At 30.3% G+C, this 26,944-nt stretch overlaps 2 protein-coding genes and 1 long non-coding RNA gene across 19 annotated transcripts in view; 1 reads left to right on the forward strand and 2 right to left on the reverse strand.

The window, feature by feature from the left end:
* SERCA (ATPase sarcoplasmic/endoplasmic reticulum Ca2+ transporting SERCA) overlaps positions 1–13,794 on the reverse strand; it is a 48,409-nt gene extending 34,615 nt beyond the window's left edge. For 3 of the 15 annotated variants that reach the window (XM_076397209.1, XM_076397213.1, XM_076397206.1), the window contains exons 1-3: positions 13,592–13,767; positions 11,975–12,110; positions 9,027–9,044 (exon numbers count right to left, since the gene is read on the reverse strand). In XM_076397209.1, the coding sequence (XP_076253324.1) occupies positions 9,027–9,044; positions 11,975–12,092 (136 nt within the window). In that variant the 5' untranslated portion in view covers positions 12,093–12,110; positions 13,592–13,767. Of the gene's footprint in view, positions 1–9,026; positions 9,045–11,916; positions 12,111–12,446; positions 12,978–12,998; positions 13,143–13,591 lie in introns of those variants that run through there. The other 12 variants (XM_076397214.1, XM_076397207.1, XM_076397215.1 and 9 more) reach the window with 10 other exon arrangements.
* Positions 13,795–14,155: 361 nt separating this feature from the next.
* The window catches only part of LOC143191813 (pre-piRNA 3'-exonuclease trimmer), a 50,918-nt gene continuing 38,129 nt past the window's right edge, over positions 14,156–26,944 (forward strand). Inside the window, exons 1-6 of one of the 2 annotated variants that reach the window (XM_076397225.1) lie at positions 14,156–14,403; positions 14,463–14,697; positions 15,086–15,701; positions 15,783–16,063; positions 16,195–16,281; positions 25,154–25,316. In XM_076397225.1, coding sequence (XP_076253340.1) covers positions 14,273–14,403; positions 14,463–14,697; positions 15,086–15,701; positions 15,783–16,063; positions 16,195–16,281; positions 25,154–25,168 — 1,365 coding nt within the window. In that variant the 5' untranslated portion in view covers positions 14,156–14,272 and the 3' untranslated portion in view covers positions 25,169–25,316. Of the gene's footprint in view, positions 14,404–14,462; positions 14,698–15,085; positions 15,702–15,782; positions 16,064–16,194; positions 16,282–25,153; positions 25,317–26,944 lie in introns of those variants that run through there. The other variant, XM_076397224.1, reaches the window with a different exon arrangement.
* LOC143190876 (uncharacterized) lies at positions 18,771–20,134 on the reverse strand. 2 transcript variants are annotated; one of them, XR_013004339.1, is made up of 3 exons: positions 19,378–20,134; positions 19,041–19,206; positions 18,771–18,976 (listed from the first exon to the last, which is right to left on the reverse strand). It is a non-coding gene; the product is annotated as an uncharacterized LOC143190876 (long non-coding RNA). The 2 variants fall into 2 exon arrangements; XR_013004340.1 differs by having other exon boundaries at positions 19,041–19,283.

Genomic DNA, 26,944 nt, shown 5'->3' on the forward strand with positions numbered 1-26,944 from the left:
CAATAAACGCTACTTTTTCCTATCTTTCAGGCAATGACCTGTCATGCTTTAGACCTTTATGCTAAACATTATCGAAAGCTTGATTCACGTCCAAAAATATTGCAAAACTAATTTCGTTTTTTTCTAGTGATTTTTTTTATGATATTAGCGATTCTGTATACCTGATAAGGATGAATAATTCGGTTAATGTGTGATCGAGCGTTGTCGTGCTGAAGAATAACATTATCGTGTCTTTGTTTGTATTCCTGCCGTTTTTCGGGCTGTTCTCAGCTCAAACACATCAATTGTAGTCAATAGCGATAAGCATTGATGATTCCATTGAGCAACGACTTCCAATTCTTTTTAAAAAATGTTTTTTATACAGAACGCACTTTATCTTCGGTGTTAAAATCATCACTTTTAAAACATCAAAACCAGTATTCACTTTACACAGCATTCGATGACCTTCAGCCGTATTTTTCTTCAAATTTAAATAAAATAAGTAAAAATTTTCGTAAACGTGACTTACTCGGCACAAATGCTGACACTCCGTTCACACTTTGAGGAAATGACACATGCTGAAAAGTGAAGCCTGTCTGTCAGTGAGGCTTCAACATGAAGCTAGCCAGATATGTGCCCGATTCAATTTAATAGAGTAACTCCATCTGTATTTACCATATATTCAATCAATAATCTAATGTAATTCAAATATATTATCATATGACGTTAGAATATAGTCAGCAAACAACGACATTGGACGCGAAAGCATCAAAATCATTTATTTCTCGATTTAATCGTTCATTTTAAAGGGTATAAATGGTGTGCGGTTCTGTTCAAACTCTGATAGAGCAGTCAAGCGATCAAAAAACCCATAAGTTGTCGAAATTGCCAAAAATTTAAATGGCGTTTGCATCCTAGTCATATTTTACAAACTAAAAATCTTTTAAACCGATATTTTGTCGCTTCCAACAGTATGAATCATTGAACATTACATCCGTCATTGAACAGTGATGTAATTTTCTCTGATTGGTGCCCAAGTTATCATGAAGGGTTGCCGTGTTTTCTGCTTATAATTTAAAAGAAAAACAAATTATCAATCTCTACCTAAATATCTTATTTCTATATCTCCTGCAACAAATACACGTTTCTTCGAAGTTTAAAGATACTGCGCTGCGCTACAAACATTGAAATATAGAATGGGAACTTAAATGGGCATAATGAGTAATCATGATCTTAGTGTATTGCAACGCCGCCAGAGGGTCGCCGATAAATAGATTACAGATTTCTTTCTTTCGATTTGAATTATAAATGTCATAAAATGTAGCGTGTAGCGTTTACAAAACATTGAAATCTGTCTATTCTGTCGTATCGTTCATTCGCAAAACATTGAAATACTGCCTGGCTATTTTGTGTGTTCGTTCAATTTTAAAATAAATATTATTGTTATATTGTTATTAAAATTTTAACATTTTTAGCTTTTTTATATTTTTTTCCAGCAGTTCATGCAAAAATAATCCATTTAAATGTGAAAACTAAAAAAGTGTTCTGTTCCAGCATCTGAAGGTTCTAACAGAATGCATCTCTTTCCCAAAAGTTTTGCTTAAAGCCAGATATTGATAAGGTAAACAAACAAAGTTAAGGGGCTCTCTCAACATTATTTATATATGCATATAAAGGTTTGCTCGTTGCATTTTAGACGAGAAGATTATAGACCAAAATGTGCTAGACCACTGTTTAACAAAGATGCAGTTGCAACCTAAATAGTGTAAAAAGTACAATTTTTTCGAAATAGAGATACATCATACCTCATACATTACTTAAAATAATATTATGTGTCTATATAGATTATATAGAAATAGAGGAACATATGCCTTCAATTTCAGACAGTCAGGAACAATACAACACCAAAAAGTACAAGTGTGTGTAATAACTTTTTGTTATTTTGTTATGTTAACTCCAATAGCCCGGCATTTATATAAACAAGTAGTTTCTGCTTCTAAAGAAGTTAACAGAATAAATAGACAAAAATGGAGCTGAGGAAAAAGTTACAGTTCGAATTTGAGAGTACTCTAGTATTATTCTAGTCTTCTTATATTTATTCAGTATAGTATATATAATATTATTTAGAAAATATTCTAAACAAATGTTAACTGTCTGTACAATGTGTTGTTAAATACTAATTTAAATAAAACATTTCATTAAAATTGTATTTTTTCATTTCCCCCTGTAATTTAAATAAATCTTATTCTTATTTTTTAATCCTCAAACCTATACACCCCCCACCCCCCAGGGGAGATCGCATCTAAATCTGCATATTTTGTGGATGTATCTCACAACAAGAAAATTCGCACCTTCGAAAGTCGTACAAAATGCCCAAACATCGCAGCAAATGGACTGACTAGGTCAGGAAGGACGATAAATATCAACAAAATTGGGTAGGATAACAATGAAGGTTCGGTGAAAAGCAAATTGTGGCTCTAAATAAAGAAATCTTTACCGTCAAAGTTACATGTTTAAAAGAACAAAAAACAGTCAATAGCTAATAATATGTTATATTTAAAAGATTCTGAATCATCATCAAAACAAAGCACCTCGTCATACATTTATTGAATGTGGTGGACATTATTAAAATTGATTAAATTAATTAATCGCCCTATTTGCCAGATATAGGTCTAGGAGATATAACATTATTTTCGTATTCCAAATTTGAAAAACGCCAGGATAAAATAAGTGCCTTCTTCATTTTCCATAAAATATGATTGACTCACAACGCCTTAGAATACCTGATAAACTTCTTTTAGTGAATGTAGCTTTTCGGTAAAATATTTAGCATATTTAAATTACATCTCTATATTCATTTATTTCCATCATTAGAACATTTTGACAGAATGGATGATGGATATACGATATTTATATTCTAACATCTAGCTGTAAGCAGCCACGGATAGGTGCAATCACTACTATACTAAGACCGGTTTAATTACAGTATTTTTATACACAGAGAAAGTTAATATAAATATAAATAATTTCCCAATTACCCTTAAGTCAAATCAGCGATCAATTTCAATCAATTTGTTGAGCTTTTATTTCATGAGTTGGTAAAATTGTTTCAATATTAATTTAACGTTAGTAGAAGTTGTTATATACAATCATTAACTAGATATAAAATCTTCCAAACTTTCCACGTGAAACACTTTATTTGCCATTAGTCTTAATTATATGACATGAAGATTAATTAAGCGAATAAACGGATGGATTTTGAATCATATCTATTAATTACTTTCAAACTAAATATTTATACAACAAAATGATGGTATATAAAAACATATTTAATATAAAATAATATTTGAACTTTTCCCCCGGTGTAAGCAAAAAAAACGTACGTACCACCAATAAAAATCCTGACCAAGATATGGTGAAATGCTTTAGAATGCCATATTGGATGTCAGGAATACTCTAACTCATAGAATATCTGAATTCCAATTTTAAATTTAACTTAAAACCGACTTTAGGTAATTAATTTCATATAATGTGATTATTGCCGTACCTCCAAACCCAGGGGAGGTACAATCAAAATAATACTCAATAATTATTTTACAGTAGCTTAACAGGAGCATCATAATACCAGACAAAATGTTATACGATACTTTTCAATACTTTAGCAAAATAAGGTGTCCCAGCAGAAGTTTATATATGAGGGACTCTACACTACTATACGAGGACTATGCATTAATTTTGAGGAATTTACAAAAGATAATGTAAAATAATTGCACGTCGTATTTCGTTATACAATGAAAAACTCTTAATTAATAAATTAGAAGCTCAAAATTACATAAAAACTATTTTTCCGGTCTGAAATGATATGGTACTAGGCCCATTCAAACGTTGGCCCTTTTTACTATGAATAACTTCTCTTTCTCGGCATGTAATACAAACACCTACCAATAATAAAGTACACATTTTTCATAATAAAACATTCAGCTTATAAAAATCCTTGAAAATTAAATCACATTCCTTAAATGAAATACTGTCGACCTGTCCTCTTACTGCCCACCTGTATAGGAAAGCAAAATTGGTAAAAAACAAATTAATTGCTAACCGAATAGTGAACGAAAACAATTACAACCCCTCAACACTACACTCCGGATCAAGGGTCTCTAAAAGCGCCAGAAAGAAAAAATTGGAAGAATTTCCAAAAATAACCATCCGAAATCCTGCAACATTAAAATGGTTCAATTTATAGACAACCAAACTCAAAAATCTAACTAAAACCTATCACTAAAGTGTATATATATATATATATATATATATATAGCTTCACATTACGTAATTGATTGCCACCAACGTGATATAAGACCTTCAAGTTCATCGGACCTGATAATCGACAGGCAATTGCAGCCGGCAATGTGCGAAATCCTACAAATAGCATCGGCAAAATTAAATCCCACAACAATGTGCACTCGTCTTGCCGCCTATTTCACCGGAATAATTCGAGAGGTTCGAGTAGTGAGAGAAGCGCCGGCATCCTCGAGGAGCCAGCAGCGATAGCGATGTTGCGTGAAATCAGGAAACAGAAATATCTTGACAGGTGGATTTACCTTCGCCACACAGCTAACCAATATAAGGGAGCCAGTTGAGGCATTCATTCATGGCATAAAATATAAAAGCACATATATAATGCTAACATATAAATAACATACTATACAATAATATTGTTAAGGAACTACAATATTAACACCATAAATATTTTAAATCAAATAATATATTTAATGTAATGTAACAACGTTCTGGTTTGTTTTCTAATTATGATTATTTATTTTTAACATTCATTCTTTTAACGACATAAAAAACCTGACATCGAAGAAACCACTGTTTTGTTTATTCATATTTGAATTGATGCCTTGTTAATTGTCGTATATTCGAATTATATTTTAACAAAACAATAATGCTTGTCATAAAAATTTTATAGTCGCTGATGACACGTCGTTTATTGTTGTTAAACTATTTTTTTAAATAAAACAAAGATATTTAACACGAAAACTCGCGAATCACTATCAACAAAGAACTGCTTATTGTGCTGATCTTATTGATTTTTATTTATTTGTATACCTATTTATAGATAATTGACAGAAAACCAGTTAGCGGTATGTAAAGGCCAGTATATTTCGACAATGTTTGTTTCTCACTCTAATTAAGAAGTTTGTCGGGCAGCAAGTTTCGATCAAAACAACAAAAACTACTCCTAGAAACTGATTGCAATTGAAAAATCGCATCGACCACTTATTCTGGTCTAAATTATCTCACCAAAAAATTCATCAAACATTCTTCTCTCATAAAAAATGTTCTTACGTTAAACTTAATTCGTAACTCATCTTTTCTGCTTTTAAAACACATCTGTATTTTCTTATTCCGCTACATACCAATTTCTGACTTTTAAATGAAAATAAAAAAACTTTTTAATTAAATTTAAAACTAGACCTATTAAGTTGATGATTGACATATATTTATGACTATTTCAACGATAAGTTATGAGTTAAGGCGTTAGACAGCTAAAACATAGGCAATATTATTCAGCTAACGTTACATAACCACAAAAATGCCAGCGTTTGACGTGAAAATAAAACACATCAACTCATCTATAAATAATGTCGGAAAACCTCGAAAACTCGAAGCCTTCACCTTGGCAGAATCTACAACTGTTTCAGATTCTCCGATAAAGCGTGACGAAAAACTCGTGAAAAAAAACGAAACGCCAAAATTAGTCCGACGAAACCTATAGCATGCCATGACACGTGTAAAAAATATTCGAAATAGAAACGGGCTTTTTTTCAAGCCAAAACCCAAAAATCAACACACCGACATTGCCATTGGAAAATAGCCAATGAGTTTGAAAAAAATTATATATATATATATATATAGAAAATAGAAAATAATCCCATCCATTCGGTTCAAAATTAACTGGAATTAAATCTGAATACCAAGCCAAAAACTATAACTTGCATTATACATTTAAAAAGTCTCACTGCAAAAATACATCAAAAGAGCGAATGGGAATGATTAATGAATGTAAAAAAATTATTAACAGACATAGTGACAAGCGAGTCAAACAACCGTTCAGATCAAAACCCAGGAAGTTGGCTTATAGATCAAGTGAGCACGTCAAAATAAACAGAGAAGTCTCCTTTTGTTTAAACAGACTCTTACCGCAGCCTAAACAGATCCACGAAATCACTTAACTCGACGAATTTAAAGCAATATAAGAATGTTAATTTTTTAATAACATTAAACCCCGGCATGCAAATCACACAGAAATAAACATAATAAATACCGGTAGTTTGACTCATCCATCAAACCTTGAGGTTTAATAACGTTCATTTAAACGAACTTGTACATCTAAACAAATAAATCATTTGTACTTAACAACAAATGAACTTGAGCCTAATTCGGGTGAAGCTTAGCTCTAATCAAACCATGATAAACAAGTAATGAAAAATGCAAAACCGTAACAATGAAAAACCTCTCATTTTCTACAGTGAGTAAATAACAATAACGGATGAATTTTACACTGCTTTTAAAAAAATATATCTAACGACTAACCTTGTAGATAACAGGCGTCAAAGCCTTCAAGGTTACAGTGATGGAGAAGGTAAAAATAAATTTGATTATGAATTACTTTTATACTATTTATCGACCGTGTGGTAATAAAAATCTTGAAACCGAACGAACCTAATTAAATACATATATTCAAGTACAAATTGGGCTCATAAAAGAAAACAAAACATTTCTGTAAAACAATATTTGTTCTTGTATAAACTAAACTTTCCACTGTGCATAAACAGTCGAAAAAGTTATGAAATGTAGCTAAGAATAAATGTTCAAATAAACAGAATGTGCAAGCGGATCCTCACCTACTTTATTATTATTTTGTGGCCACCCACAGGTTTCAAAATCGCTCCGAGCCACTCGGTTAGATAAAAGGGATGACGTCAATGCTGACCGAAATTGCTGACATCCCCACCAGGTGCTATGTCTAATACAATTTTAACTACTCATAATGTAAGACAAGGTTGGGCTATTTTTACCCAGCATGTGACCACAAAAAAAGAGCAGAAACTTTTTATTTAAATTAAATGTAACGGTATCGCCTATAGTAATTATGTGTGTAACATGTCCCGTGAATGATGTTGGCCTTTCTTAAGACATCAGTTAACAATTTACAAGAAATTAGGGACGAAAAATTAGAGTGGAAAACCATGAAGAAATTATCAACACTAGTTTGATATCACAACGATGAACAATAATATCTAAATATTATAAACTAGTTATTATATATCATATAAAGCATGTTGAACTTTCTGAAGACATCAATTAATAGTTTAAAAGGAATTAGATTCAGTCAGGGCCGAAAAATCAGAAACCATGAAAGAAGTTGTTAACACTAGTCTAATATATGGTTGATTAATGATTAAAGCAAATTATTAAAGAATTTCGCCAATCAAATAAAATGTTTGATTGACAAAATATAAAATTATATATAATTACCTTTTAATATCAATACAAATATGCATTCTTAAATAATAAATGATACCTAAATATTATAAACTAGTTGCTTTTAATATTAACTCTTAATCTAAATGAAAAATTCATCAATGGACGAAATTTTAATATCAATACAAATATGCATTGTTAAACAATAAATGATACCTGAATATCATAAGCTAGTTGCTTTTAATAATAACTCTTAATCTAAATGAAAAATTCATTAATGGACCATAAAGAATCATGAACAATCAATCAATCAATCAATCGTGAACTTTTTTAAAATATCAATTAATAGTTTACAAGAAATTATATTCTGAGTGGACATGATGAGAAAAACTGTCAATACTAGTCTAATAGATGGCTGATTAATGATTAAAGCAAGTTATTAAAAAAATTCACCAATCAAATAAAATGTTTCATTGAAAAAATATGCAATTACATCTAGTTATTTTTAACATCAATATAAAGATAATTAAAAATTGTCTATCAAAGACTATCAAGATGCATTTATTGTTTAAAAAAATTATGCACTCTTTAGATTGAATTAATGCATGTTTCAAAGAAGTAAATAATGTGCAATATATATATAAATTTTTACATAAATGGGTAATAAAGAATTAAAAATTAAACCATATATAACTACTTTCAGATAAAATCATTTTGTGCAATAATAATTTAATAAGAATATTTCAAATTCTCAATTAAAACGAATAAGAGGCATTTCTCGAAGACAACATATTAAACAAATGTTTGAATATGCATTCTGTACTCCTGTGATAACTGATTTATTCATAAGTATATATCCTTAAACGCCAATATACAAACAAATTACCCAATATCAACGATAATGAACAATTATTTAACAAGAAACCACAGAGAATACATTTATTGATTGAACGGTCTCTATATGTTTTATTAAAATGGTAATTAATTAAATCTAGCTATGTTACAAACACATGTATAGCTTATTCATTAAAGTAATAAACAACAAAAAAATGGCATCCATTTAAAGAAACAATCAAAGAATCAAGGTAATCCATAATTCAGCCCATTACGAGCAAACCAAAACATGCCGGCTTGACCTTCCTCATTCAATTATCTCAAATGTCAAATAATATAGGCTAATTCAAATTATATGCCCAAAAAAAACCATCCAATTATAATCGGTTCGGAATAACACGGTAAATCTGAGATCAAGCAAGCGGGCCCACCTTCTCATCGTTATATTTACGCTGTAACAAGGCACCACAGACATTTGCAACGTTTCGCCCGTAAGGCGACATAACCCATGCGTGTGTGAAAAGCACTTGAACAAAATAAATATTTAGATGTCGAATTTGATTCGACGAAATAATTGTTACCCCAGTTTCTTCGCGCTCCAACAAAAATAAATGATAAACAATCGAACGTACCTGGGAAATGTCAGTTCATATTGCGCAAAACGCCATAAAAATAGGCGGCGCATTTCGGCAACATTTTTAAAATTAGATTTCGGGTCTACTCACCTTCTTCCGCTGGAAGTTCTGAAAAAGTAAACGGAACGTGGTTAGTACGAGAGCGACGTTGTTTTCTACATCGCTAAAATTGTCGATAACATCGCCGATGACGTCGCTAAATGACGACAATACTTAATTGATACTTCCTAAGTAATCAGTCTGGCAATTAAAATCGAATGGATCCTTAACGAGAACACCGAGATGTCTAGTTAAAGATCACTCAAGCACATACTGATAATTTATCCAATAATATGAAATGTCGCATTTTAATTTCAACTAACACACTTCTTATCCCCAAACAAAAATGATTTGTTTATAGATACTATTTACTAAAGTTAGTTTCATTGTTGTAATTCCAATTATGTTACTATTAATTTTAATAAAATAATAACTTTATCTGCAGTATAAATTACAAGCCTCTAAAATGTTCAGCATAGAGATATCCCATCAGTTGGGCTTAAAACATACCGTAAAATTCAAAGACTGTCAACAACATAATCTTGAAATAATGGAAATTTCATATCAGCATATTTTTTTTCATTGGCTTCGTCATGTTTTGAATCAAATAACGGTAACCGCAAGAGTGTTCAATTTTCTTCTTTAATTTAAATAGATCTGCAGCTGAAATACAATAATCTCCAATAATGATTTCCCATGATGTTCGATGGCCAATATGTCATCGAAAGAAAGACTGGGCATAAACTGAATACATGGAATTAGAAGCTTAAACTAAACGAAACAATAATGGGAGATCATTGCAGATTGCAACTGATGCATCTAAGTCGTGTTGGGTGTTGAAAGAAAAACATTACAAAATTTGCTGAAACCTACAGTTTTTCGAAAAATTATCGATTCAAATACTGTCAGAAATAAATATCGTACTTTTTCGTAGACACCCCGTTAGATTTAAATCCAGAGCAAAGGATGGTACAAACTGCGACAATGGTTGACTATTTAAAAAATGTTAAACTTTATTTAAGCCCCAGACGGTGATTTGAGGACTTTCATCGTATTAAGCACTGATGCATTTTCGAAGTCAATAAATCATTCACCACGAGCCTCCAATATAAGTGACCAAGCACGGCACCGTATATACTTTACTCGGATAAATTGGTGAAGGCTTTCCTACAACAACACGACTCCAGATATAATATTTAATGACTCAATATTCTGCGGAAAATCTCGTGGAGACCAAATTGAAAATATAAGTACTTATAACTAAAAATAAAAATCTATTTTAATTAATAGAACTAGCTTGCCTGCGCGCTCTAGCTTATATATATTCAGTGCAGTATCTTATTTACGTCATTAGAGTCAAACCAAATGCCGCAGCTGGAATTTATATACAAGCAAACCACACAATGACGTACGCGAATGTACGTTCAGTCAGTGATTTGGCCTTTTTTTATGAAGACGCGGCCAAATTGTGGCTTCAAACAGTTCACGCCACGGTGCATTCGTTCCTCAGCCTTTTGAAAATCCCCTAAAGTTCATTTGAATTACACACGTGAGTAGAGGATCGAGGTCGCGCGCCGAGTCAAATGAGATGTTACTTATTACATCGATACTGTGACGTAACTGAAAATTATCCTGTTATAAAAAAATTAATATTCCTGCGATCTACCATTTACTAAGACTTGCGATTCTGGGATAAAACATTGCTCTCATATAATTATCATTCGGCAAAACTTATGCATTCATTTTATTTAATACGGTTAACTAAATTTACCAAAATTACCAAAATAATTAATTATTATCAGATAGTATTTATTATTTTACTGAAAACGTATCTGGATCATAATTATCTGTTACTAAACTATATAGAATCACAAATTCATAAATGAAATTGATGCAGGTTAGATTGAGAGACAATAGGCTTGATAAAGCCAATATAATCCTCGAGTAAATTAAAATATTTTTATTGCAGCTGTTCCTGATAACTCAGCACGTTTGTTTATACGTTCACTACGACAAAGAGCATTCAAAACAAATTAAATAAATGTTAAGTATACTGCACAAATCCTAACTATTACAATATCTTTAAAAATATGTTTCTTCCGTTATAACAACAACCAAACATTTGTTACATCTACGGTGATATTTCAAACTCAACCTAGCGACATTATAGCATCAAATTAGAAAATAATAAGTTAATTAAATATCAACCCTATGACAAGATAAACTAATTGCGATTGAATCAGCACACAATACGCTTCAATATAATAAAGCGTAAGTATTATCTAAACAAATTCGGGTTTTCTTATTAGTACTAGTACTGATAACTATTTAGGTGTTGTTTATATACGCTATCAGCTTCATATTGATACATTCAAAATATCTACCTTATTTTAATATACTGTCTCAATTTGTTTATTAGAATACAAACATTTCAAAAATGATTGGAACATATTGTAGGTTAAAATATCGAAACATTCAATGGAGCTTCAAAAACATAATTAGATTAAATTAATCAACCGCCAAAAGTTATTACTGATTAAAGTAAGATTTATTTAATCAAAATTATCATCAATCAAACGTTAAATGTATAATATTTCGTAGTAAAACTATTAAAATACAGCCCCGTGTTTGATTAAATTTTACATGGACTGTCCTGATAATAAAACTCACTGAGCATGCAGCTGCACAATAATGAAACAAACATCATAGAGGTAAATATACCCTTATAAAAGCCATTTTAATGCCGGCCCAAACTACGCTGTGGAAACCTCTATATCTATTATGAAAGAACACTATTTAAGATATTCAAATTTCATACAATTCCATTACTGATTATTTAAGGCAAATACATGTTTAAATTACAACGTTAGATATTAAGACCAAAAAATATTCACTAACTAAAAAATGTATTAAACTGTTGAAGGTATGTTGAAAGTATGACAATCATCGACAATTTAGCGATATAATTAAAATGTATAATGTGAAATATTACTACTTACCATTAGGTCCATATTTTTCTTGATTCCTTTTAACTTGATCAGGTGATAAACCCCTTTCGGGATCAGCACTGAAATAATTCAATACCTCATCCACAGTTTTGGTGTGTCCGTCCTCCATTGTGCCTTAGATTCACTTCTAGAACAATAGAATTACGTTATGTAGAATATTATTCGTAATATTCAAACAGTTGATCTAACAATACGTTTATAAAATATATTAAAATTGAGATTAATGTATAAAATAAGAACAAATTTATTAATTATAAAAATGATATTTCTTTATAAAATAATTAATAAACATAAAAAAAAAACACGTGGAATTGTATTTATGGTGATATTCTTCATGCGTAATCACAATACTAAAAACTTACGACATTACGTTGCATTTATTGTAACCAAGTACAAATTATCATTAACCTTAAATTTTTCACTGCTTTGAAAATTTACTAGTTCTGATCAAAACTTCACTTACCTAAATAAAAAATTGCACTATCTATTCAACTTATTAATATATATTTTAGAAATATCACACGTAAACCTGTATCAAAATTTTATTCTTTCCATTTTTTCACTAAAACGAAAGCATAATTACACACTGAACTATTCTTGTATTGTCAAAATAAAAAACGTTTTGTTCGATGTTAAATAAAGAAAATTGAAGGTATTTTTGTACGTATTGCAATTTGCTACAACCCGATAACGTTGAAAAATGAAAAATATAAAAACGCTGAACTACAGTTTTCAATCTTTGACGTAGTAATGTCAACGTCAAATAGTTTAATGAGAAACTTGGCGGCCGCGCATACGTTATCTTACTATTATAGTACAAAACTATTTAAAAAATAACAAAAAAGAGAGAATAAAAAGTGTTTGCTCAATAAAATGGAATAATATAATTCATATAATATTTCTTTAGCTATCACTGTTATTGTACAACTTTCAAAAAACTGTTTAATGATTAGACAACACCACGCGCACGCAATATGCAGCATGTGGATGAAACAGATTGGCTAAAAATACTCACGTGGCCTATAGCAATTGGCGGCTACTTTCGAATTGTAAAATAAATTATGGTCATTTATAGTACTGATTTATCCTAGCTATGTTTTATATTAAGTAAGTCAAAGTGAATTATGAGTTTGAAATCGTTATTATTTTAGAATATTTTGAGCTAATACAAGCACGCAGGGTCGAACATCCCGGTTTTGGGACATTTGCCAAATTTCAGCTACTATTATAACTGACCGTCACCGCCTTTTACAATTTTATAATTTGGCAAACAAAATAAGCAACCGGGTGGTTGTTTTTTTTTAATAATTCAGTTTTTAAATACGAATCCCTGTTATGTAACGCAAAAAAAACTAATCAAACAAATACACAACATTTAGCGATTTTAACTTTGTTACAAGAACTATTTTATATATTTTAATTTTGTTTATAAAAATTTTCAATATGAATATTAAGAGGCTTAGAGGGTCAAATTCTACTTGCGTGATAACAATTGTTTGATAATCCATTAACACACACTAGTTAAAGGGTATATATATTCCAGATTGTCCTGGGTATCCTTTTTTGGCGCGAAAATATAAAAATTCACTGCACTGCACTATAACTTACCGATTAATCACAAACCCGGTGATCTAGCTGGCGACGATAAACAATATCTATCACAAAAACTATAAGGAGAAAACGAATTCAAATAAACGAAGTGTTTTAGGCCCCCATGGATGACCAAACGAAACACACTCTAATTTGTGGGTCTCCTCACGAGACGGGCGCCGGGTTTTGAATGCGATGCCTTTTATAATCTCGGTAGCTACCTGTACGTAAATTGGCCGTTCGCCAAAATGGGAACGGCTTCTGCTAAACACGTCTCTCTGGAAATCCTGAGCTAATCCAGCAGAACTTTTAAATTGTATCTCTTTCCCGGTACCTGTGATAAATAAATCGGCGTAACAATTGAAAACTAAAACATTAACAACTAAAATATTTTAGATAAATAAAATATCAAGTTAAAAGACAGACCGGATTTTATTAACATCCCGAATTTTCCCCTAATATTTACTTTTAATGTATTTACCCTAATATATATGATAGGCAATTTATAAAATATATATGAACATTGCATTTGTCTAATTCTTAATTCTGTTATGACAGTTTCTTGAGAATAATTTAAATAGTGTTGCTATCTTCACTACTAAAGATACAAATATAACCTCTAAATTTCTGGTTTCAGTTTAGTTTTCAAACAGAAATATTTTCTACATTATTTTGTAATTTAGGTTAAAAACAATAAAGATGTGCGAAGTAAATGCTACCAATTTTAAAACTCTGTACCCTGAAATTGAAAAAACTTTGAAAGAATCAAAATTTATTGGTTTAGATATTGAGTTTAGTGGATTGAATCCTCTTAAGGAATATACTTCTAGGTATGTCTTTGAATTTATAAAGTGTTGTTGCATATTGTCTATTATTATTATTATTTCAGTTTATTTGATACTCCAGCAGAACGTTATCAAAAATTAAAAGAAAATGTTAAAAGTATTATTCCCCTACAAATTGGTTTGACTGCCTTTATATTTGACTCTAAAACAAACAGTTATTGTGGAAAAATTTTTACCTTTTACGTTCAACCAGCATGTTTTCAGCATATACATAGAAAATTTTATTTTCAATCCAGCACTCTCAATTTTTTAAAATCATACAATTTTGATTTTAATAAGGTATGTATGTATTACGTTAAAATAAAACAAACATCATTGGGCCTTCAATAGTATCTTAATGTAAGGTATTTTGGTTTATTGTATATCATATACAAAACTATATAAAAAGTAACATACCTCTATTCTGCTAGTATTTCAGTTCTACTAAAAAAACCATTTACATTAATTTGACAAATTATCACACAATATTGTTTTTCCAACCAATGACATGTTTGATTGAAATACTTTATATAATAATCATTGCTATGGTTTTGAAGTATTTTTATAGAGATAAAGCAGTTTTGATTTCTATTTCTCTTTATTAATTTCAATATTTCTGTGTTAATATCATTAGATTTTTATTGTTTATTTTTTTAATAATTGCGTTGTTTCCTTAAATTATTTTTAGTTTGTATATAGTGGCATTCCATTTATAAACAAAGATCAAGAACAAATTTTGAGAAAGAAATTTAAAAATAATGAGTGTTCTGAGACAAATGTAAATTGTAAAGAGCTCTTAGAAGAAATATTAGAAAATGAAGGAGAAGTCATCAGGAAGTGGCATGACAAAATAAAACCAGGTGAATTTTTGACAGTACCGAGAGTATGCTCTAAGGAATGTGATAATGAAGAAATAAAATATTTTCTTCATCAAATCTTAAGATCTCGTCTGAAAAATATTTGGACTTGTACAGAGAAAGGAGAATTTATTGTAAAGAAAGTTACTAATGAGGAGAGGGATAAATTGGAGAAAGAAGATCATCTTGATGAAGATCTCTTGAAGCATTTAGTAGGATTTTCAAATGTTATTAGATTAATAACATCTTTACAAAAGCCAATTATAGGGCATAATTGTATACTAGACCTGCTTTTATTGATACATAATTTTGAAAAAGAATTACCAGAATCATATACTGAGTTTAAAAGACTGATAATCAAACTATTTCCTATAGTTTTTGACACAAAAACAGTTTCGTATGGCTTGCTGAAAAAAATTCCAATAGATGCCAGATGGAACGATAAAGGTAAGAATACAGGATATTTAGGTAGTACATTTTATTTATTATCCCAAAGTAATTTTTATAATTTTTTTTTGCTCATTTCAGGATTGAATCATATATTTAACTATTTTAAAAACGAACAAGGGCGACATATTGTGAAAAATTCCCCAATAATTGATTTTGAACACAGCGACGACACTTATGGAAAATTACATAATGCTGGATGGGATTCATTTTGTACCGGATATATTTTCATTAGAATGGCTCACATATGTCTTTATAAGAAATATCCAGCAACAAAATCATTTGTTCCTAATGAATATATAGGTGCACTCATGGAATATAAAAACAAAATTAATCTCATTAGATGTTCTGTGCCAACTATTGTAAGTATAGAAATAGTTTTACTCACCTTTTTATGTACTAAATTTATCGTAGACTTTTTGATTACATTTTAATATACTCAGCATTCATTTTAATCAATTTGTTTTATGGCATTATTTTATTGGTTTTACAGAATTTAGATGACACTGACCCAATATCCACAAGACCGCCATATCTAGTCATTGAATCTTGTCAAAACAAATCACTTAATATTCAGCAGGTAAGAATTAATATCATAATTCTATGAAACAGTTCAGTAACCTAAACATTTTTATGGGATATTCAATTTTAATTTCTAATATGTTTTACAAAAAAAAAACAAACAAATATACTTTTTAAATAATTGATTTTCAAAACCAATTTAAATAATTGTTTTGGCTTTAGACCAAAACCCTATCATTTTATGTAAGTCCTATTAAAATTAAAAAATATTTTTTTAATACTTTGAGTTTTCTAAAATTTTATATTCTGAAGTGATAAATGACAATGATAAATCAAAAGAAAGTACTTTGATCATATAATTTGTTTGTATGAAGTTGGTAATGGAACTATTTATATGTCATAATTCATTTAGTAGTTTATAACGTATATTGTTCGTTTTTTTTTTGGTATGCACCTGCCATATATTTTTTGTCTGTGTGTTTTTTATAGATTTCAAAATAATCATTGTCATTTTTAGTACTTTAACTCCTTACAGTATTAGTGTTCTTATTAATAAATTACCATATAAAATGTTTGCAAGTTTATCATTAAATAATGATATTGTCGTAAATGTTGGTTAATCTGATGGCTTATAAATGGTTTGTTATTTTATTTGAAATAAGTAATCAAATTCAGCTAGTAAGTAACTAAAAAACATATTCTCTATAGTGTCATCTTTTGTTTGTTTATATACTCTTATTTTTGGACTGTTTTCTGTATTTATGATCCAGTTTATTAATGATCTGTAACAAAAACTTCTTGTTTGATTCAGTTTCACCAGTCATTGGTAAAGAGCATCTAAGTTGATTATTTATTTCCTTTGAAATATCGTGTCCTACTCTTTTAATATTCTTGTGATATACAGTAAGATTATTTTTTGGCGATCATTATATTCAAATATTGTAGATAACCCATGTATCATCACAAATAATGACTTGTTTTTAAGGATTGTTTTATTCATCTTTAAGATGTATAACTACTAATATTCAGAACTGTATTTAATTAATTTATTTTCATTAATGAATTATTCCTGCAATACACGTGATTTCTCTTTAACATCAACTTAAATTTATTCTTCATTTAACTAAAGTGTTTTTGCTTGTTTTCCAAAGTATGTTGTTGATTTTTAACTGTTAATAAATAAATAAATATTAAATATTATTAAAAAATACTTTAATGTTGAAGCAAATGTGAACTGTGAAGAGCTCTTATAAGAAAATACTCAGTATGGAGTAATAATTAATAAGGAAATGAAATTTGTTTAATAAATATTGGCATCTCGTTTAAGGAATATTTAGGCGGGTGCAGATAAAGATGAATTTATTAACAGAAAATTTATAAAATGCTACATTCTGACGCCTTGAGAGTCTTGAAGTTTCTCCGTAACATTTCCTGCATGAAATTGCATCCTAATTTTTATGTATTGGCTTCCACTATGATACGAAAGGAAAAGGAAAACCTGTCTACATAACTGTGTCAATGTTTCGGTCGGCAAACGTGTATCAAAGGCTCTAAAAATAACCGCACCGGTGTTATAACGAAAAAGGTTGATTATTTGCAAAATCACATCCATTATTGTTGCGCACAGGCAAATTTGTCGTCGGCTAAAAATAATTTTCCGAGGGGTCTGAGCCAATGTTACCGAATTTTCTTTTGTGTATAACATAGATAGTTCGCACGTTCGGCAATAAGAAGCGAAATTAAACAAACGTTAACGTTGTTAGGAAATTTACAGACATATATTTGTTTATTGTTTGGTCAAGCAAAATAAACGTTTCTTGTAACGTAAAATTTTCCGGGATGAGAGCGGACGGAAGAAGACAGAAGTTTGGTTGTTTTGGATTATCGGGGTATTTTATTAGGTGGTTGAACAACTGTTTGTTTACATTTGTTGTTTTGTTAACTGATAAGTTCCTTTGTAACACTGAATTTTTAGCGAGAAGCATCATGATTGTTTGATTTTATTAGTAGTCTAATAATCTATCAAAAATCGTGCACATATAATGAAGGAACGGAATATTTTAATGTTATCATCACAGTATTGTTCATTACCAGCCACTATTTTTTTATTACTTTAATACATACTGATACCCCATCGAAAACTATAACATATAGGCCTTCCAAAAGAACGGTGAACTCATGTCATCAAAATTTATAATGTGCACAAGGATTTGAATTAGCATCGTTGCCATTTCTTGCGAATTATACGTAAATTTGAAGAATATGATATAAATAGACTTAATTTATCTTCAATTCACATATTAACCCGATATTTTTGTTGAAAAACCAGTTAAAAATTTATGGCACATCTATAATATGAAAAATCTTTTATAAACATCTTTCATTTTAAAATAATTCTGAAAGGAAAAAAGAGAAAGTAGAACGATATGTAATTGTTTATCAATATATAAACATTACAGTAACAAACCAAAATTATATTTGTAAATTATTCGTATATTTGCAGAGTATAATGTATATTCTTGAATTCACAAATAAAAACACACTTAAAATCTCACTTGAAACTCAAGTTCAGATTTAACTAAGTTTACTGTTTATTGTTTAATCTGATCTACAGTGTATAGTTGGTGCATCTTCAGGCGTGTTTATAAAAAAAGTAAAATACATAAAACAAACATTTAATCTATATTTGCCAAGTAACTATAGTAATTTTAAAAATTATTTGAAAAATAGTTCTCTCAAAGAGCTGCATATTCCTTAAAATAAAATGTTTTAAATTATGATTATATCGATAACACAGTATCAAAAAAAATTACTCACTTTTTCATTCTTTCAAGGTGGTCTTGATTCGTCACCTACTTGGCATGTAGACAGTTTCTCTTTGGTGAGTTTAATATTATAGTGTTCTTCGCTTTTCGGACAGATTTTAGTCACGGTGCCCATGCTAATAATCAGTGCAGTTTTCAGGCACTCACAGATTTTCTTTCTGTAGAAATTTAATACTTTGGCCGAATCTAATTGTTTCACTCAAATGTCGATGCTTTGAAAGAGATTATGTGTTCTCTAGATAGTACATGTAAGAAACAGTATTGATCGAAAAAAAATATTACTAAAGTGTGTCATGTCTGGTGAATATGAATAGTGGAATATCACTCACCGTCTTTCTATGTACATTTCTACTTTCTATGTATTTTAATTCAATTCATGCGGTACCAAAGTGCTACGCACTTCACTGTCATCGCGCACATTTAACTGTTTGACGAGTGGATTGGGATGCACTAACAGTCTTTCAGAGTACTTTACACTAACACTTCGAAATCACACTCGTTATGGGTTCTAAGAGGATATCGCGCTGAATTAGTTTGTTGGAGACATAATAAGGAGCATCGACGATGACTCGCAATACTTTATTCTGGAACCTCTGAAGGAATTAAGAAGTTATGTTTGCTAGTAGTACTCCACAGTTCAATACCATGGGTCCAAATGGGCCTAAGTATTGACTTATACAGTAAAACCTTGTTATCTAAGGATAATTTAGATTTACGCTGTATCAGCCAATACATTTGGTTTAGTTTAAACCCAAGCTGTTTACGTATTGTCACTATATGTTTTTCGACGGTAAACGTCGATCAACATGCATTCCCAGATATTTAATATTATCTGCTTGCGGTAGTTAATAATTATTCATTTTACTGAGGGACAAGTTCTTCTACAAAGGGTGAATGTCACATGGGTAGATTTGCTTTGATACGCCATCTTTTCAACCACAATTCAACTTTGTTTAGATGAGGTTGGTTTCTTGTGGCTGATATTGGATCCTCGTGTGATTTTATATGATTATACGAGTCTGTGACGTAAATATAGCCATAGAACCTAGTCATGGTACATAACAATCTCACCCGAAGTATTTTAGAGTTTTTAATGGGTCTTCAGAGTTAAAACACCCGAATGATGACAAGAATTTATTTTTTACTAATATTTTCATTCGACTCGAGAATAACATTATAACAACAATATAAAATTCTTATTGCATGACATTTATCATATTTAAAGAAACGCTAACAAAATGTAATTTAAGAAACGTGGATTACTTTTTCACGTACCTAATACTATCGAATAACATGAGTAGTAGTGTAAATATGCTACAATCAGAAGTTATATAGGCTTTTTCTTATCTGCAATACGTGCCTTCCTTTGCTTAGAATTAAGCGCACATATATTACATAGTCAAAATTATATAAATATTTACATGTACCAAATATTCGGTCGGAGAGAGCTTAAGCAGAAATTTGGAATAATAACTGTGTCACTCGTGGGAAATGTGCAATATATTTTCTCTGTATATTCTTGTATAATAGGGATATAAAATGGAAACCGTCGTTTACAAAAGATGACGCCAGCAAAAAAGCGGAAAAAATTTATATGCCAAGGTAAAACATTCGTTCATAATTCCACACCTGCAAAAACATCCAATAAAACATTGTAACGGTCACTATCTTAACAATATACAAGTTACTACAGATAATTACAACATTCGTCATCAGGTGCCCTCTACGTAATTCGTCAACAATGCCGTTCTGTATTTCATAGAGTAATATATAGAGTGTTAACTTAATACAAATAATTTCAGAATTGTTTTGCGTGGTCTCAGCAGAAAGGCGCTGAGAACGTCATTTCGCTGAATTTCAGTGGTTAGTTTAAATGCCATTACAGGCACCTGTAATGAAAATATTTTATAGGGGAGTATTTCATTGGTCGACGATTTCATACATATCACGTGACTAACATCTGACGTCACATTCTACTGACCAATTAAATTTTAAATAAAACTCAAAATGTAATTGTTTATTAATATTTATTAATATAAACCATTTATTAATATAAAATTCTGTACAAATAGACATATTATACAATATCAAAAAGCTAAAACATAAGAATATATATATATATATATATATATATATATATATGTATGTATGTATGTATATATAATGTATATAAATAAAAAATAATTAAATGTGGATATAAAAATTGCCTGCAATCTAATTGAAAACATAAAATATATCATAGCAAATATAATCAAAATTGTCTATAGCTCGTTCCCTTTTTTATATATTTTTAGTGCTATCAATTCAAATAAGATGTATTAAAATTTCTATCTTATTGTTCGCTCATACTGAAAGCAAAGCAGCACAGCTGAAAGTCTGTTAATATTTTACCTACTTGTTGAACACAAAAATGTATTGAGGCAAGTTATTATTATTTTTACAATGTTATTGCGAAAATTATGGAATGCTAATATTCTAAGCGAAGAAACCAAACTAAACGAAGCTAGTTATTATGGTAAAATCGAGGAGTTAAAAAGACAGCTTAGGCATCTATTAACAATATAATAAAACAAGCATAATATTCTCTTGTTTATCAAATCAAGTTCACCTTGAAAAAGTTATCTCGGTTAAGGAGCCTTAAGCCAAAATATTAATTGTAAGTATCTTGACCAATATACATTTGTTTTAAGTAAATGAACCCCTTCAAAATAATTAAGTTTTAAATTGATGGCACTTTACAAACAACTTTTTAAAGGGTAACAAAAGCTTTTCATTTTACCATTGCCTCATTTGGACACATTTTGGATTTAGAGTTTGGGTAATATGTTCATAATTTCTTCTGTTATATCGCTGTAAATAATAATATATATGAAAACAAATGCTTTATATAAATAATTGTATACGTACCAGGTAAAAGCAATGCTAAGTCACACAAATCCTTAATCTTGCTAACTTGGGGTGTTTCTTCCAAGGAAAACTGATGTGACGGAAAATCGGAAGTCGTCCAGTACAAAGGCCATTCAGTTTGCTTTTTAAGCACTGACTATAGCATATAAGACCTCGTGGAAATATTGTAGGCAACTTCTTCTACAGTATAATGGTTAAAGCGTTTAGCTCCCAAACGGAAGTCGCGGGTTCAATTCTCGGCGGGGACAATAACTTTTTGTTGTTTAGTTAGAACATTTATCAAATTACCTAGGCTAGGTAGTGGGCCCTGGGGCCTTAAGCGCTCCTTATTTTCAATAATTGTTTCTTTATTCCTATTTTTCCCCTTACGAGCTGCACCTTTACTTGGTCTACCCATTGTAATATTAAATAAAATAACTGCGTAATTTATTGAGTAAATATCCAACACTAATAAGAGAAAAATTAAATATTTTTAACAAAATAATTGAACCGACTTCAGAAAGTAAATATTTGGAACACACTAAAAATTAAAAAATAACCAAACTTAGATTTTTAACACAAAAAAACGTTGGAAAATAATCGTTGTAATAACTAAATAAAAATATTGAAAAACAGACATTTAACAGGTCTACTACACGTATTTTATATTCTAATATATAAATACAATTTAGCTTAATACCTACCTAAACCAATTTATCTATTTACAATATTATTTTAATTATAACCAACTGATCACTTTAAAGTCGTTGCCGAGCCCAAACAATACAAAATTAACAATATAATTTTGTGACATACCGAAAAAATTAAATTACCAACAAAACAAATCTAAATTAATATAACTGTTTGGGTTCGGCACCGATTTGAAAGTGGTCAGTTGGTAGTAGTTAAAATAATATTGTAAATAGAGAAATAGGTTTTGGTAGGTATTAAGTTAAATTATGTGTATATAGTAGAATATAAAATACGTGTAGTAGATAGGTTAAATAAGGCTTTAGTTTATTTTAATTTAGTTATTACAACGATTATTATGTATATATTTTATCTTAAAATGTATTTTTTTTGTTTTAAAAATCTAAGTTTTATTATTTTTTAATATTTAGTGACTTCCTAATTTATTTTTTGAAGTCGGCTCAATTTTTTTTGTTTAAAAATATTTTATCTTACACATTATTACATTTGTCAATAGATATAGCGTTATAAAAGCTATAAATTAATTTTACAACAGATAATCTCCGAATTTGTATCGAGTAAATTGCATTTTTGGGAAGCTTTACTTTTTTGCTTCAACTTTAAGAAAAATACATGTGATTTCAACGTATGAATACTGATTTCGACGTATAAAAGAGAGAGCAAAGAGAGTTCTGCACAGCCAAAAAAAGTTGAATACGAGGGTTTGAAGGCATTACTCGATGAAACCATCAATGGATATCATCGCTATTAAATACAATTGATGCATTTGCCGAATACTGTAATGTTATTCTTCATCATGACAACGGTCGATCGTATGTTGGCAGAAAATATATTTTGAAACATTAACATGTTAAATGATACCCCACCCACCGTATTCTCCAGACCTTACTCCTTCTAATTACTACTTGTTCCAACATATGAGTCGTGACCTGTCTGCACAGCGCCTCACTCTATGAAGATACCACAAAATGGATCGATTAGTGGATTGCCTCAAAATATATATCGTTCTTTCGAGAAGGAATCCGTAAATTTCCTGAAATATGTGAATAAGTATCCATGGACTAACGATATAGATATCGATTGACAATACATTGTACTGAATTTTAAAATAAAGCAATAAGCAAATAAAGTTGCAGAAGAATTAAAGCTGAAACACATAGAATGACAAAATAAACATATGGTGATGAATGTATTAATGAAGGAACACGTCAGGAACAGTTTAAGAAGTTTGATGACGTGGAAGAGAGGCGAAGAGGCGAATTTGCATCGCATATTTACTACAGACAAAAAGCGAATTCACTATGACGCGTTAAACCCAGTAAAACTGCCGTTGTATCAAGAAAATCATGACAAAATAATCGTATTACCTGGATATTTCCATCCTTATGTGACCCAGGAGGTTGTAACTTATCTTGAAACTCTCAAATGAACTGCATTCGACAGATATTGGTCCTTTGCATATTGATACATTATCATGTAGGTCAGTGACACACGACCTGGTTGAACAACAATTTCGATCCTTTAAAGTTATCGAAGAAGGTTTTGGGTAGTAAGTAGGACACTATAGTCATAGAGTAATAGAGATGCAACTCAATAGGGGACTCTGGCGCAAAGTTTTGCTTTGCCCAAAATCCAGATTGCCATAATTGGCCGTTCAAGTAATTTGATCGGTCAATTTAAATGTCCATTATAGGCACCTGTAAGAAAAATATTTTATTGTGAAGGCATTTGATTGGCTTATTAGTAATGTGTGGCATGTGACAGCCTTGACGTCATGTTTAATTAACCAATGAAATTGAAATAAAAAACAATTTTTTTCTGAAATAAATGTATTAAATAAAATTCAATTAAGTATAAATATAATCTATAACAATAAATATAAATACATAATGTAAATTTATGTACAAAATATAAATATAATATAAAAATAAATATATCTATAAAATATAAAAATATCTAAAATATTATATAATATATATAACCGTAAGCAAAAAACTTTGGTGCATTGCAAATCAAAATTATCTCTTCCGTCTTTTTTCTTTTTCATATTTGTTTAGTGCCATCAATTTAATAGGATCTATCAGAATTCTCTCTTTTTGTTTTCTTATACCGAAAGCAAACTTAGGGTTTTTCCCTCTTAATATTCTGTTCACCTGTTTTACTCAAAAGTATATAGAACACCTTGTTAGTACTTTTAATATTTTATTGAAGTTTAAATTTACTTTTTTTTTAAACATTTAACAAAAATTTTGTTATATTATCGACGTGGCAAAATCGTTGAATAAAATAAGACATAGCTCAAAGACCTACTGACAGTATAATAAAACAATTTTGTTGGAGTCTGGGGGCACGAGATATTGTCTTGCCTCTATCGAATCAGTCTCAATTTGTGGGTTTACTGATTTATTCATAATTGCATGTCACAATTATTTTCTTTTTTCAAAGGTTTTACTAAATAACCTGAGATGTACACTACGGTACAACGTAAAACTTTGTTTGTTCTTATAGGAACATCTGGACTGAAGTTATAGAGTCAAGTAATTAACGGTAAGAATGAGCAGAAAGGGGGATACTGGCTGAATGAATACAAACTTTACCATTACCTTCTGGAGTTTATTCAAATGTCGATGATACTTGCTTCGAACACCCTGGTTGTGAGCCTGGGACGATGGAAATAGGCACTACAAATAAAGTAAGACAGTTTAGAAATTAATGGTAATAATTATGAACAGAAATGGGACTGTCTCCTTCAATTTACCTTCTATATCATTTTGATTTTGATCCACTTCCATTTGTACATATTCTGGACTCGTGGTATTATTTTCGTCATCACTAAATTGTTCATAAGTACTTAACAAAAATGTCTATGACACACGCTGTAAGGATCATAAATCTGTTTCATGTTTAACCCAACCAGTTTAAGTTTTTTAATGTTTTCTACTCATTTCTTAAAGATCGCCGGGTACTTTTTTAACGGAAAACGATGATGCATTTCCTCACTATCTCTGCATCCGGGCACAAAACACTTCCTAAAACGAGAATACATTTCAACTACCGATTTGTATATACTAATACATTATTTTATATAATAATTATTTAATAATATATACATTATAAACATCTAACCACACTGTTCTCCATACAAGGCACAAAATAAACAAACCATAGAACGACATGAACCAATCAGATCCCTTCGCGGATCTTAGCATAGCGAATAAAACAAGTAATGTGTTAAAGGTAGCGACATCTACATGTTGGACGTCGCGAAACATTTTGCCAAAGTTTCCTATGAATTTAAATCTCTATTTCTCTTTGGCTATAGTGGATAATTGTAATTACATATTTTGTCTTTATCGTATTTTTTTTCTTAGTAGTGGTTTTGTTCTAGAGAAGTAATCAGCTTTGGCTTCTGCCTAGCCTAACCTTTTTGGACATGTTTGGTTCTCGTCTTCTTTACAATTAGGGTCCAGATTTAATTTTCACCTATTTTTTTGAGCCATAAAAGAATTTTTTCGAAAATTATATTTAAAGTGATATTTTCGTGGCCTCTTGTTGTTTGGAAAGGATTTGGAAGGACCGCACGCATGGTGACGTCTTATATATCATGTAATTACTGATACAAGTGATTTAAAAGAAATTATTTCAATTTTATTGACCAATTGTGCCTTGAGCAGTGTCGGACAGGGTTGAAAACAAACTCTATGGAACTCTACGAATTAGTAATTCACTAAATAATATTCGGAACGCTGGTTCAATAGAAACAAAAAATAAATCGTTCTTAAGGATGTCAGAGATTCACGAAACTGACACCGATTAGTTCCTGGGTATTCACTACGTTTCTTTAAAGTAAACTGTTACTTAACTAGTTATATTATACTTATGTTTACAGTTATAATACAATACCCGATCTAACTTCGATCATACGGATCGATCTTATCTGATAAACTTAATTATGATGTTAATTATAGACTTGTTGTGAATGCTTGCTAACCTTTTGGTTCGCCCTATTCAAGGTGGGATGTATGTCACACCCACTCTGAAAGTATACTGTAACTGGTCAATTGAAAAGTCCCCAGCCTACCATAGTAAAACACATTTTTTTGGCAAAATTAGTTTTTTTTTATTCAACATTCTCTTCAAAGTTCATACGCTGATTATAGCGACCCTCCAACTTTTCGATACCATTTTGTAGTACGATTTGTCCTTTGCTTCAAAATAGGCCTCAGTTTCGGCGATCACCTCTTCATTCGACGAAAATTTCTTCCCAGTGAGCATTCTTTTGAGATCTGAGAACAGGAA

This window comes from Rhynchophorus ferrugineus, unplaced genomic scaffold (genome assembly GCF_030347505.1).
Source record: "Rhynchophorus ferrugineus isolate W39M unplaced genomic scaffold, kcgeb_rfMv2 rfM2, whole genome shotgun sequence".
NCBI lineage: Eukaryota > Metazoa > Arthropoda > Insecta > Coleoptera > Curculionidae > Rhynchophorus > Rhynchophorus ferrugineus.